Source organism: Giraffa tippelskirchi, chromosome 3 (genome assembly GCF_054371585.1).
Source record: "Giraffa tippelskirchi isolate mGirTip1 chromosome 3, T2T-mGirTip1v1.2.pri, whole genome shotgun sequence".
Classification (NCBI taxonomy): domain Eukaryota; kingdom Metazoa; phylum Chordata; class Mammalia; order Artiodactyla; family Giraffidae; genus Giraffa; species Giraffa tippelskirchi.
The window spans coordinates 157,567,055-157,582,388 of NC_137277.1; the positions used below are offsets into that span (position 1 = coordinate 157,567,055).

At 35.1% G+C, this 15,334-nt stretch overlaps 1 protein-coding gene across 2 annotated transcripts in view; it reads right to left on the reverse strand.

Annotated features, from left to right (window-relative positions):
• ERBB4 (erb-b2 receptor tyrosine kinase 4) overlaps positions 1–15,334 on the reverse strand; it is a 1,244,626-nt gene that overhangs the window by 323,240 nt on the left and 906,052 nt on the right. For both annotated transcript variants that reach the window (XM_081582978.1, XM_081582977.1), the window contains exons 6-9: positions 10,534–10,652; positions 7,497–7,638; positions 3,106–3,219; positions 2,887–3,013 (exon numbers count right to left, since the gene is read on the reverse strand). In XM_081582978.1, coding sequence (XP_081439104.1) covers positions 2,887–3,013; positions 3,106–3,219; positions 7,497–7,638; positions 10,534–10,652 — 502 coding nt within the window. The remainder of the gene's footprint in view (positions 1–2,886; positions 3,014–3,105; positions 3,220–7,496; positions 7,639–10,533; positions 10,653–15,334) is intronic.

Below are 15,334 nucleotides of genomic sequence, written 5' to 3' on the forward strand. Positions count from 1 at the left end.
TCAGAATATATGTTTCATATTGACATGAGACTAGGAAGGAGGAACATATCATCTTTCATATATATATATTTGTCCTGGAAATGCCTTATATATTATGCTTGAGACACAATAATATTAATTATAATGTTACATTTAATTGCTATAATTAAAGACAAATCGTAATCGTCTGAGGTAGGAAGTATGTTTGTCATAATGTGAGTATTGGCATAAAGATAAATTTGACTTTATTCAGTTTCCAATAGTCTATGAAATAATATCTGTTATGCTATATGCTGTGCTATAAACCAGATACTAGATATAGTTACTGAGATTTGCTTTTGAACTGCCTTTTTCTCTAAATGTTTCAAACTTTCTTTAATTCTGGGCGGGGGGCATCAGTGTTTGTTTTTTTTTTTAAGTTTTATTTTTGTTACTTTTCATTGTCTTTCTCCTCTTTCTCTTCTTTTTCTCCTTTTCCCATCTTTTTCTTTCCTTTTTATACCATTTATTAAGATCTACTGTATTCTAGGTATCGGACTAAACACTTAAAAAATATATATATATATTTGCTTTGAATCCCCACAACACCCAGAGGAGGTAGTTATTTATTTTTAATCCAGTTCTCAACTCCATATGGGAGGACACTGAGTGTTTGACATGGAAACCACACAGCTCAATGCAGATTATCCATGGTAGAGACTCAAACCAAACTCCAGTCTAGTCTGGATCAAGTTAATCAAGTAGAAAATTTGACTCTTATTTATAAGAGAAACTTGGTGGACCTTTCTATTTCTAATTCATGTGAGTTGATTTTTGTCATTTTTCACTCAGCGTCCTCCTTGAAAGTCTGGATTAGTCTGATGTTTTATAATAATTCTTCTCATACTTGTGAATGTATGGTCATCTGGGACATCCATTAAGAGGTTTCAGTTATGATTGAGATTGAGGGACTCTACAGGATTTAGTAATAATCCCAAGCCAAGTTAAATACCTTTCAAAGCAAAGGATTGCTTCATGTCTTGAACCACCTTAAAATGCTCCACCCAGTTTAGAAGCTCATGTGTACAAACTTCATAGTGTGTCATATTTTGTGTGTAATTCTACAGTAATGTTGCCTCTATTCATACAACAGTATTCCGGTGCTCATCTGCTCCTTTGCACTTTATTTCCCCATACTTCATGCACAAAGTGACTTCTACTCTTCCCTCCTATGAATCCAAACTTTTACAACAAAAAGTAGCTGATCATTTTCCTATCAATACCTATTTTATTAAACATTACTTTTCCAAATTCTTCTTTAAATTACAATTATAATGACTTTATAAAACTATGTTTATAGGTAGAGTACATAATCTATGACTTTTATTTCAAAATTGAGAAGTATTAAAATGCTTAATATAGAAATGATGGATGTTGGGCCTGATTGTAATGAAAACCACTTGTCTAAAGCAATTCATGAGACTATGTTTTTAAATCTTTCCCCATGAAGATGGACTTGAGGTCCATTCATTTATTAATAATATATCCATGTGGAAGCAGTCAATGTGAATTGATGGGCTGTGTTTTCTTATTTCTCAGAAGACACTGTTAACATAATATGATCTTTTATGTACAGTGATATTTCGTTTTACAAAATACCTAAAATGTGGATATATTGTTTTACTAAATGATATACATATGTTAAATTATATAGATGAAGCTACATGTTGGCCCAGGCCTCTTATCCAATGGAGCCAAGAAGGCAAATATAACAATGTAAATGGATATAGAGGGTCAGTGGGGACTATGGTGAATTCAATTGACTGTGTCCCATCTCAAAATGGCTAGACCATCCAGCTCCAACAGATTTTTGCCACACAAGAATAGAGTAATCATGTGCATAGTTTTTAAAGAGATTTTAAATCTGGACCTTATTTAAAAAACAAAAAGAAACAAAACAACAACAGCAACAAGAAACACCTCTTGGTATTTCTGGCATAGATCTATACTAAAAGTTACATTGTAAAGTAAAGAAATGCTCTATGTACTAAGACCTAAAGTAATTTATTTGAATAGAAAGAAACATTTTGTTTTACTTCTCTTGCTGTTCCTATTTGACATATTTATTCATAATGTGTTAAATTGTTTTGCTTCTAGAACTGTTTTATGTTTAGTCTTTTGAATTGAAATATGTGAGTGATATTCCTTTTCTGTAGCCTGTAGCACTAATATTTAGGGATTAAGTAGTGATATAGATAAATAGATAAAATATAACATAAAATATTGACATTTTCATTGCAATTGAAAAAATACAAGTTTGGTCATTTTTCCCATCAAAACCAGCAGGTGGTTCTAGAATGAAGAAGCCTAGAAACTGTTACAATTTTTATTGCTAAAATGAAATTCATTTAATAGATTTCTCACAATAGTACTAAATTCTCAACTCTAAAACCTAAAAAGACATAATAGGGTAAAGAAAATACCTGAAAGCTCAGAATTACAACTTACTGACTTTTCTGTGGAATACGTTTTAAAAAAATTAATATATGTTGTCTTGATTAATTGGGTTAGGGATTTGAATGAAATTTCCCACTTTATCCACTGATACTATTTCCCTAAATATATCTACTAATGTGTCAAACTTACTAAAATCTATGATTTGAGGAGAATATCCTGTAAATACATCTTAGCTTATATATAAATCTTTATTTTCAAATCCAGGTAGTCAGCAAATTTATAATCTGGATTATTCTTGCAAAATTTGGGTTACAATTACCACTGGTAAAATCTGACATTGATTTTGCTGGAAAAAGCATTAATATATAATGGAACTTTGTGTCAAAATGAATCAGACTGACAAAACTAAAGAATATCTTAAACTCTGTCTATATTTTACAATAAAATTTTCTATAAAAATGTAATACTGACCCATGAATACCAGTGACAAGGAAGATCAAATTCCCATTGATTTTGGTGCAGTTTATGAATTTGTCAATGTTACTAGAATCCACGGTCTGAGCTGACATCAACGATCCTGTGCCAATGCCATCACAAGCTGTAGAAACAAGATCAGGGAGTTGAGAAAAATTTTCTTTAATCAATAAAATAATACATTTTTATCATAGAATGACTGTGCAACATTACTACCTTTTGGGCAAATGTCAGTGCAAGGTTTACACATTTTAATCCCATTTTCTTCTACTTCCATCTTGGAACTAGGACAAGCACGCACACAGGAACTGGAATCAACCACAAAGTTATCTGACAAAAAAATAAAATAAAAGGTAAATTTAGCAATAATGTTGATGTCAAGCAATAGAATTTAAAACAAGATATTTTAGGGTTTTAACATTATTACCCTTTGAAAATGATAGTATGTATGTTTCTTTCCCTAAAACAACTCCTTGTCTAAACATATCAACCTGAAATAGCATCTATGAGTATCTACATTCAAATCCAAGGGCAGCTTGTGTTAACATTTGGTACTTGTTTGGCTACTGCTCCACATCCTGAATTGCCCCCCAAGATTGTGAATTTCTTTTATAGTCTTAGGAAACTGTATGACATTTAGTTTGTGTTTTTCAATAGTTCCGCTTCATTTCATTCCATGATACAAGTTTGAAATCTAAAAATACTTCAAGTTACATGAAGCACAAATGAAGCTGAAGTTAAACTGCCTTGGATGAAGGGAGTATACTTTATATCACAGGAGGAAATGTTTAAAATATGTTCTTCTTTCAACAGAGAGCCATAGAAATTGTCCCATAGCTTCATATGAAGAAAAAAAGATGAAATTTGGAAGGGCGGTACTTTAAGGAAGTGAAAGTGTTAGTTGCTCAGTCACGTCTGGCTCTTTGCGACCCTGTGATTTTAGGAAAGGTCTACTAAATAAACCACGAATGTCTAATTAGCCATGGTGAAATGTTTAGAAGTCTGGTGGTCTGGAATATGCCAAACATTCCCTTCCAAAAATAAGGACAAATTATTGCATCTAGAGCCTTGTACGATGAAGGGAAAACACAATACTTGCCAGGCTGCTTTTGGATTTTGAAGGCAGCATCCTTCCATGTTTGGAAATACTGCTTCTGGCAGTATTCAGTAGTCTAGAAAGCTTCTGATCTTGAAGGGGACCCAGAGCAGGAAAGGCATATAGTGCAAGTCTAGGCTGGGGTGCAGGCAATCCTGCTACTTGGATCACAAAACCCACAAAACCCATACATATGTCTATAATATTAGAATATTATAGAATAATCTAATATATTAATATTCTAATATACTTATTCTATAATATTAGAAGTATGTATGGTAGGAAAATATGCCACGTAGAGTTATGGCAAGTTTCAACTGGAAAATCACATCAGAGACCTCTAGGAATTATACCCCATTTAATAAATAACTCCTGACATGCTTCTGGGTCATGGTAAAGATGGACTACTTAACCATGGGTAATTGATCATGTAGTCTGAATTGCCCATCACAAACAAAGTTCTGTTAGAAACCATGACATCATAATTTTGATTAGGGCCAACGGCAATCCATTGTAAAATGGAAAAAGTGCATTTGGAATTGATATGAGCTGGGGCACTCACACAGTTAACTGCATAAGCAGGTGGTCCAAATCCTTACATTATCCACTGACCACTGTGCTGGCACCTTTCACTAAGTTCATAGCTATGGCTACATGGGGAACCAAGAGAGGGCAAGTATGACAAGATGACAGCGGGATACAAAAACTAATCTTGAGATGTAGGTGCAGGCAACTGAAAATGCATGGCAGCTGCCCTGCAGCCTCAGTCAGGAGTGGACTGGAAAGAGAGTGGCAAGTGAAAATCCTACCAATGGGCATAGTTCTGGGTAGTGCAAAGGATCCTTTACTTTGTATGGAATAAATAGGAGTTTAGAATAAATATGACCTGGTAGCTCAGATGGTAAAGAATCTAACTGCAATGCAAGAGACCCAGGTCTGATTCCTGGGTCTGGAAGATCCCCTGAAGAAGGGAATAGCTAGTATTCTTGCCTGGAGAATTCCATGGATAGAAGAACCAGGTGGGCTACAGTCCATGGGGTTGCAAGAGTCACACACAACTGAGCGACTAACACAACAGCAACAACATGAGCAGTGGCTTGTTCTGAGAGAAGAAATCCTAGAAGATATGGAACTGGAATTGAAAGCAGTCTGGGGTAGAGGGATATATTTGAATCCATGGGAGTGAGTATAAAGTGCGATGATCTTTGTATTCTAAGTTAATATCCACTAGAGAGCATCTGTCACAGTAGAGACACCTTGCTAAGACTGTATCACAGCCTGATCTCACATCCTTTCCTTCTCTCATGGGTCCTGATCCTGAGAACACTCATTAACAACCAAAATCTCTGTCGCATGGGAACTCAAACTGTAACAGATGTAACCATCCTTTCTGCAAGGTCTTTAGGAATACCTCTTATTTAAAAAGTCCACATTTTTGTAGCAGCTTATGTCAAGTGAAACAAATAAAAAAGATTATGAGTATCTTCATAAAAAGTTCAGGTTTTGAAGCCAAATAAGTTTCAAAAAATATTTATTGTTCAGTGTTTGAATTTCAAAATTCTGGATTAGGAATTGTAGACCAGTATTTAGAAACTAAATATCTTGGTTTCCCAAGATAGCTACAGTTTAGCATAGGCAAAGTCCCTCAAAGATTTGAATTTTACATAGATAAATAATGAAGTGCTTTAATTTAGTGTGTAATTGGATAGACCCAAACTAATCCAATACTTTGGCCACCTCATGCGAAGTGTTGACTCATTGGAAAAGACCCTAATGCTGAGTAGGATTGGGGGTGGGAGGAGAAGGGGACGACAGAGGATGAGATGGTTGGATGGCATCACCGACTCGATGAACATGGGTTTGGGTAGACTCCAGGAGTTGGTGATGGACAGGGAGGCCTGGCGTGCTGCAGTTCATGGGGTCGCAGAGAGTCGGACACGACTGAGCGACTGAACTGAACTGAAACTAATCCATGAAAGAAAGTTTATGAGTTACTATAACTATGGTAACTGGGCATGTCGTTTCAAAAAACAGTCCTTAGATTTTGACCTCTTGCTGTAATTTAGGAGCTGAGAGACTTCAGAGCCGCTATAAAAGATATAGTCTAAGAAGGAGGAGTACATTTGTCTAAGAAAAGGAAAAAAATTTGTCATCTAGCTTCATTCTATGATATTCTTAAGCCCTGTAGTTTGCAAGATAGTAGATAGTAAATATAGGGTAACTTTTAGATGAGAAATTATCAGATCAAAACCCTGAGTTTGGTTATAAAATTATTTAACATACAAATGCATATATATGTTTATGCATATATATGCATAATTATTCTTTTAATCAATATAAAATAATAATAATGGCTGGAATCATCGTTGCTTTCAAAGACTTGTTTTTATATATTATTCCTATGAAACTTATTTCCTATCACTTTGATCTATTTAATATTTCTGGGAAAGAGAAAGGGTACATTTGATTATCCACATTTTAAAGAGGAGAAAAGAGAAAATTAAGTGGTGGTGGTGGTTTAGTTGCTAAGATGTGTCCGACTCTTGCGACACCGTGGACTGTAGCCTGTCAGGCTTCTCTGTCCATAGGATTCCAGGCAAGAACAATGGAGTGGATTGCCATTTCCTTCTCCAGAGGATATTCCCGACCTAGGGATCGAACCCAGGTCTCCTGCATTGCAGGCAGGTTCTTTACTGACTGAGCTACAAGGGAAGCCCAGAAAATTAAGTAGTTCATTAAAAATCACACAATGAATAAGTGGCCAAAGCTATAATCAAAGCCATTCTCATCTCATGTCTCTTACACTTCCTACTCCATCATATGCACAAATCAAAAAAATAAATATCTATGTGATATAGAATGTAAAGTCTCTTAATTTAGTATATGGACAAATGAGGTGATTTTTTCAGCCATCAAAAAAAGTAAAACATCAAAGAAATGTCTCAGTGGTCTCTCCAAGCAAAGAAGTTGACTTCAACGAATATCAAGATATATACTATTCTTGATAAAAATAAAGCTTGTCATTTTGAATCCCCAGGATGAATTTTCAATTTGGTAAAGATTCCTTAACATGCCCTGTATATCCATGGTTATTGTTTTAAGATTAGATCTGATGTCAAAATTATTTCATATATTCTATTACAAATAAACAATAAGATCACTTTAGGTGAAAATTCATTGTTATTAGAAGAAGACCTTGTTCATTACATAGTTTGCTGCTACTTAATTATTTTCCTGAGGAACAGCATCATGTGCAAAAATACTGACATATAGTGAAAATAATGAGTTTAGAAGTCAATGAATGACATGTACTCTAATTCATTTGCTGAGATTATGAACGAATCACTTCAATATTTTGAATTTTAATTCCTTTATGTGTGAAATAATAATAATATCCATACCAAAGTAATTCATGATATGTCATAAGTTTCAAATTATGATGTTTCCATGAAATTCCTTTGTTTTAAAACAATGAGTTAATTAATTTGGCTATTCTTATTTTGTTACTTACGTGGGCACTTCTTGACACAAAATGCTCCATAGGTGTATTTTGCATTGAAGTTATGCTCCAGTTGAAAGGTAGTGGGATTGTAGACAAAAGTTTGTGGACACTGTGTAACACATGCTCCACTGTCATTGAAATTCATGCAGGCCTGCAACACAGCAAAGATTAATTTCATTTTTGAAGCAAACTTCATAATATTTGTTAAAGGGACACTGTTACAACAGTTATGTGATAAGGTGTATTAACTGCTTAGCATATATCGATTTCAATAAAACTGGAAATTTTGACAATTTTTTATTCATCAGGATTTATTTTTTAAGTTAATGTTTATTTTGTATTTCTTAATTTTAAAAAATTTTTTCCAGCATCACCAGATATACCTTCTATAGTTACTAATTTTCATATTTCTTGGTATCTCTCCATTAATTTCTAAACTGGGAATTGATTTAAATTATTAAAGTTAGATTATAGTGAAAATTTATTATTCAAAGGGTTTATGCTGAGTTTTAGAGTCTGGCAGTGAAAACTAAATATCCAACTGCATAGACTAGAGTTTCCTTAAAGCTGATATTTGACAAATTTGGTGACTTAAGTAACCTTGTAAGTCTGTTCATCTCCACTGTATAGTGAGATAACTTTGTGATGGTCATTCAAACTGGATTTAAAAGAAAAGTCTCTGTCAGGTGACTAGCCAAGTATAAATGTAGGGGGTGTGTGATGCCAAATTGTAAAGAAGTAGCTATACTTAGTCCATAATTGAATAATATGATACCTTTTTCCTATATAGTCATACCTTTTCCTAAAAGTCAAATTCAAATAAATGTGTTTCTGCTGATTTATATATTTTTCCTGAGACTTCTATTTGCTAATAAGTTCACATGCATTTGAAAACAATTAAAAACAACTGTACCACCCAGCAGTTAGGTATTTGATATAAAAGAGTAGATATATAAGTACATAAAAAGTACATATATAAGTAGATAAAACATGTGATTAGCAAAAGAGGAGATGGACTAATTCTCTTAAACAATTTAAACCTGCATAGGAATACTTTAGGCTTTGGAAGGCAAGTTAATGTGAACTCAAGCTATATTTTACATATCATCATCCATTAGATGTATGGTTATTAATAAGCACTAATTTATTCTGTTTCCTCAAAACATTTTCTTAATCAATTGTTGTTTTAGCAAGCACTTTATCACAAACATGACAATTCCCTGATGATGGTCTACGAGATGCATAATCAGAATGAGACTCACTGATGATACATTATTCACTAAGATGACACTTTTCAGGAAGAATCTATTAAAAAACAATCTAGAAAACTCAGTAAGCTTTAATTTATGGCTATAAAACTTCATGTGTCCTCATAATTGCTTTACTAATATATTTTATACAGTGTTGCGCACAGATTGCTTGGCAACAAAGGGACATAAGCCAGAGAGATCAAACAAGGTTACCTTCCAGACAGCATACAAAACAATAACTTACACCAAGGCCTTGGTCTGGCATTCTTGAACATTCTCTACAAAATGTCAAAGTGGAATCAGTGGACCATTCCATAAAAGTAATGAAATGAGAATTCTGAAGCTTACTCAGCACTCTGCTTATCATGATAAGGGAACCATGAAAAAAAAAAATCAGTGAAAATCTTCTAAGTGAAAGTTAAAAGCTATTGTTCATTTTTATTGTTAGTACTGTTTTGGAATTGCTAACACAACCCCTGTTCAGCATCTTTCAGATCAAGCTTACATCCCATGTCTGGTGAGAGGTAAGGGAAAGGGTCTCAGTTCAAGGTCTGTTGAGCATCTTCTGTACATTTTTAATATTTCCCTCTCCTTCCTTCTTCCTCCCTACTCATTTCTATAATACATACTTTTGTTTCACTATAAAATTAGGACAGACAAGTTTTTTGTGACATTAACAGAAGTAAGAAATTACTGTGTTTCTATATCTTGAGAGCTATAATCTATGGTTTGCTTGTCCAGAATTAAGTGCCAATTTGAAAAAAAAATATCCCCAGTTCTAAATGCATCTGTGTTTTCTCTGGATATTTGATGTGGAGGAACAAAATATACTCCTGTGTGCATTTTAGCAACAAAAATTGTTTATTACTTTATGATTTTTGGCTTAAAATGAAACTAAGTCTCTGTGTGTATGAAACTGCATTAACTGTAACTCACAGAATTGCCTGTATGTATTCAATGGAATAGAAAGAACTTTATCAGGGATATCAAAAAGTAATTAAAAAGTGGCCCTGACAAGCTGTAAATGTTAATTTTGAGAATGTAAAAGTGTCCTCTTTGAAAATAAAAATCACACAGATTAGCATATAAATTGCTTTAAGCATGCATTTGTAAATCTTAAAAATTTTGAATAATATTAGCTTGTAAACAATATAAGCTATAAGACAGTTGAATTCATAAATTTATCTGCTTTAATCTTGAAATTTATATTTTAGAGATAAAATGCAAGTGCCCCCACTCAGAAGATGAGCTCAACTCAGTGATGCAACAACATACACAGGTAATCACGGTAAATTTTGGAAGGATACTGTTAACTTTTATAAAGATACTCAATATGTTTTCCTTCAGGTTGTCCAATTAAGTCTGACTTGTAATATAAACTATATCAGAAAGGCATAATACATTTATTCCAGGACAGAACAATCCTAGTTAATCAATAGCCACCCAGTAAGAGAATGACTTTCAGGAAATCACAGCATCTTTCTTAACCCTAAAATAGTAACACCTGATCTTATCTTGCTTGCATGCCAAGTCGCTTCAGTCATGTCTGACTCTTTGTGATTATAGCCTTCCAGGTTCCTCTGTCCATGGGGATTCTCCAGGCAAGAATACTGGAGACAGCTGCCATGCCCTCCTGCAGGGGATCTTCCCCACCCAGGGACTGAACCCGCGTCTCACATCTCCTGCATTGGCAAGTGGGTTCTTGACCACAAGCGATGTTAAAGACTTGATGTACCTGAGTCAGACTAGGAGGAAAGGGAGGATCAGAGAGTGAAAGGGAGAGCTGCCAGACTCACAAAGCAGTCGGTGTCCTTCGGTCCCGAACAGCCCCCAGCACATTCTCGGTGACAGCAATCACTCACGTAGGGTCCATAGCATCTGCCATCACACTGTTCCGCACACACAGTTCTTGTCACTGCAGAAGACAGAGATAGCGCCTCATCAAAGTCAGCCGCCAAGAGAAGCTTAAGGTGATTTGGAGTAGCTGAGAAAAGCTAAGCCCTGGAGTAACAATTTGCTCAACCATCATTGACTCAGCTCAGCAAACATTTACTGCATGAAATCGGCAATTGGTCAAAATTACTACACAAAATCCTTCAAAATTAATACATGAATTTGTTTTCAGATTCGTTCTTTTTCAAACAAATACAGTTCTTTACAAAAATCACACAATTTAGCACAAAAGAATCAAATTTAGAAAAATTGAATGAGAAGCATTCTGGCATGTTGCTAAAAATGGAGTCAGCAGCAAAGTCTATTTACAATGTGCACCGTGAGGGCTTACTTACAGCAGAAAGTGTCCCCAGAAATGAGTCCATGATTTTTGCTACCCAATGCAAAAAATGAAAACATAAACTTTTACATGATTCACTTTATACCTTATATCATTCCTATCACATAGATAGATGATGGGTGATAAATGGATAGGTGACAGACAAATAGGTAGGTAGGTAGATAGATAGATAAACAGACAGAGAGACAGACAAAGATAGGTAGATAACGTCCCTGTAGTAGCACAAACGTTTCTATTCCTGAGATTTAAGTGAAATTTCTACCAAAATTCCTCAAAAAGAGGGACTTACAAGGAATAGAGAAACATCCTTGAAGAAACAGGAGTGAGGAAGACACATTCATAGTAAATACAACAAAAACTTCCATTAGTTTTTCTTATAACATTCTTCAGTCCTAGTTGACAGCATCAAGTCAAGGTTTACTTTAGTAAATCAAGCTATATAAGCTGGGCAACAAAATTATAGCATTAAGGGACACATTTCTGTTTATCACACTTATTCCAAAGAGATATTTTTAAAGTATATATAGAGAAATGAATTATACAGCATATGTGTAACACATCATTTCTTGGTTCTGTATTTCTTCAGCCTTGTTTCTTCCCACCTCTTTGAGTTCTTCAAAGCTTTCTTCACTGTTAGTACAGCAAGACACGACTCCTTAAATTTTAGTGTTCCTCAGAGCTAGTCTTCATATGGATTAAGAGCTCATATACTTGGATAGAATCATTCCTCCTCTATTCTGTATACTATCTCTAGGTAGATGACATTAGATTCAGATCTGAAATCTCTATCAAGATGCAACATGCATTTCTCATTGTCTGCAAAATGCCCTATTTATACGTATACAATGGAACGCATCCTTTCCCCGCCTCCACCATAGAGTGCCTCTCTCTTATTTGTTCCCTCATCTCAATTACTGATAACACCACCCATTCAATACTTCAACTAAAATTCTGGACATGTATTCTATTTCTCCTTTTCCTTTACCCTCACTTTCCACACCTAATAAAGTTCCCAAGTACACCCAAAAGATGTTCTTCGTTACTCTCCCTCCTCTCTACACCAATTTCATTTTAAGATTTACCTCTAAATATTGCATGGCCTTCTAAAAGGTCTCTCAGATCACAAATAACCCTGTATGTCATAATAAAAGTAATGACTTGAAAATATAAGCTGTTGCATATAAATCAGTGTCAGTCCTTTCCTGTATGAACCTTACTTTCCAATATAGCTGTAAACCCTTAACAAGGGATAAAAGTTCTCCATCAACTGACCACCATTTCTATTTCTACTGGCATCTCTCACTACTCTCAATAGGATCTTCACATCCAGACACACAGAAATACTACTTGTGATCCTCAGTTCCTTTCATGGTATGCATTTGTGATTTTCACTGCCTTGTCACAGTATATTCCTTCATGACAAAAAAACCAAAACTGTCTTCCCTGTCTGGCAAATACTCATCCATAAGATCAATTTAATGTTGTGTTTTTGTTCTGAAACCTTTTCAGACACAGCTCCATGCTGAGTTAATCTGATGTACATGCTTCTGAACAACCAAGCAGGTGAAGTTAATACATGAATCTATGAGCTCTGAGGGTCTAGGATCATTCAAACTCAAATTCAAATTGTGTTCTTGTGATATATGACACATTATCTCACCACTTTGTATTTCACGTCACCATTTTTAAGATGGGATTAGTATGAGTTCCTATGTAATGGACTTGAAGACACAAATAGAGATATAGGTATAGTGCCTAATACGACTCCTATTAATAGTGCTCAGAAACCATTAGATATTATTATTGTGCTTATTGTAACATATTGTATTTATTTTTCCATGTCTGCTCCCCCAGTAAACTATTAGAGCATTTTATTGAAGTATATCATCTTATTCATGTTTACATATCTGGTATTTTGTTTGGCAGTTAATAGACGCTAAATAAGTATTTACTCCAAGTAACAAATGTCATATAATGCCAACTCAGAAGTATCTGTTTATTGAGTGCATAATGCACTTATTAGAGGAAAAGGAAATATATTGACAGTTAAATGGGTAGAGCACTAAAAATGTAAACAGACAAATATTAAAATACTAAGAAACAGAGTATATCAAAATGAAAATACTTTAGAATTATTGTTTGTATCTATTATTAGATTTAAAGGCTCCTTATATTCTACTATTGATTATTTCATGATTCCATAGATTCACTTGGGTCTTTTTCAATTGAACATTGACATTATTATATTCCTCCCTATGTAGTTAACAAATACCAAATAAAGTTTAAACTAAAACAGTACTTGAACTCATCCTCTCTCTTGTTTTTATTTTGTAAAAATAGTCATATGATATTTCTTGTAAGTTTAAATATTTTTGAAATAGAACAAAATTTCAGGTCTCATATATGAGAGCATATTTGATATTTGCAATTTAGGTAATTATTTTGAAGTAATTTCTTCTGTAAATATTCCAGTATAAAATACTACAAAATAAGTCAATTTGACCTGCCCCTAAACCTTCAAGTCTTTGCTCTAATCTCATCTTCTCAATGAAGTCTATCCTTACTTAACACATAATCTAAATCCTTTCCAAACCACTGATGCCTTATGGACTTTTCTCCTTCTCTCTCTTCCTGTCCTCCTCCCTCCTTCCCCTTCTTCCCCCTTGTGCCTCTGTTATAGCATCTATCACCATCTAGTGTATTTTACAACTCATTTATTATACTTTCTTTGTTTTATGGTATATTCCAGTGTTAGAACTGTAATTGGCATCCATGTAAATTTTATTTGTATTTATAAACACATTACACATAAACATACATATTGTTGTTGTTCAGTCACTCAGTCAAGTCCTACTCTGCAACCCCATAGACTGCAGCATGCCAGGCTTCCCTGTCCTTCACTATCTCCCGGAGTTTGCTCAAAGTCATGTCCATTGAGTTGGTGATGCCATTCAACCATATCATTCTCTGTTGTCCCCTTCTCCTCCTGCCTTCAATCTTTCCCAGCATCAGGATCTTTTCTAATGAGTTGGCTCTTTGCATTAGGTGGCTAAAGTATTGGAGCTTCAATTTTAGCATCAGTCCTTCCAATGAATATTCAGGTTCCTTTAGGATTGACTGGTTTAATCTCCTTACAGTCCACAGGATTTGGCTCAGATGGTAAAGAATCTGCCTGAAGTGCAGGAGACCCGGGTTCAACACCTAGTTTGGGAAGATCACCTGGAGAAGGGAATGGCAACTCATTCCAGTATTCCTGCCTGTAGAATTCTGTGGACAGAGGAGCCTGGCGGGCTGCAGTTCATGGGGTCACAAAGAGTCAGACATGACTGAGCAACTAACAGAACACAATGAGTTTACATACATATTACATATACATTATATATATGAAAGATATTCCATGAATTTTATCTACTCATTAATGTTAATATTCATACATTGTGCATAATCTTCCTATTTTTAACCAATTGTTACATTCATTTAAATGTCCTAATTAGTAATTAATATCATATAAAGGAAACACTTTAATAGACATTTTTGGAAAGAACAGATTCAAATATAATTTCTCTCTTTCAGATTCAACAAGGCTCTTTCAATGTACTGTTGTGTTAGTCGCTCAGTTGTGTCCGACTTTTTGTGACCCCATGGACTACAGCGTACCAGGCTCTCCTGTCCATGGAATTCTCCACATAATACTGGAGTGGGTTGCCATTCCCAACCTAGGGATCAAACCCAAGTCTGAGGCACTGGATGATTCTTTACCATTTGAGTCACATCTCTTGGACTTCAGTGTATACAGTTCAGTTCAGTTCAGTCGCTCAGTCGTGTCCAACTCTTTGTGACCCCATGAATTGCAGCACACCAGGCCTCTCTGTCCATCACCAACTCCCGGAGTCTACCCAAACCCATGTCCATTGAGTCGATGATGCCATCCAACCATCTCATCCTCTGTCGTCCCCTTCTCTTCCCGCCCCCAATCCTACCCAGCATTAGGGTCTTTTCCAATGAGTCAACCCTTCGCATGAGGTACCCAAAATATTGGAGTTTCAGCTTCAACATCAGACCTTCCAATGAACACCCAGGATTGATCTCCTTTCGTATGGATTGATTGGATCTCCTTGCAGTCCAAGGGACTCTCAAGAGTCTTCTCCAACACCACAGTTCAAAAGCATCAATTCTGCGGCGCTCAGCTTTCTTCACCGTCCAACTCTCACATCCATACATGACCACTGGAAAAACCATAGCCTTGACTAGACGGACTTTTGTTGGCAAAGTAATGTCTCTGCTTTTAAATATGCTATCTAGGT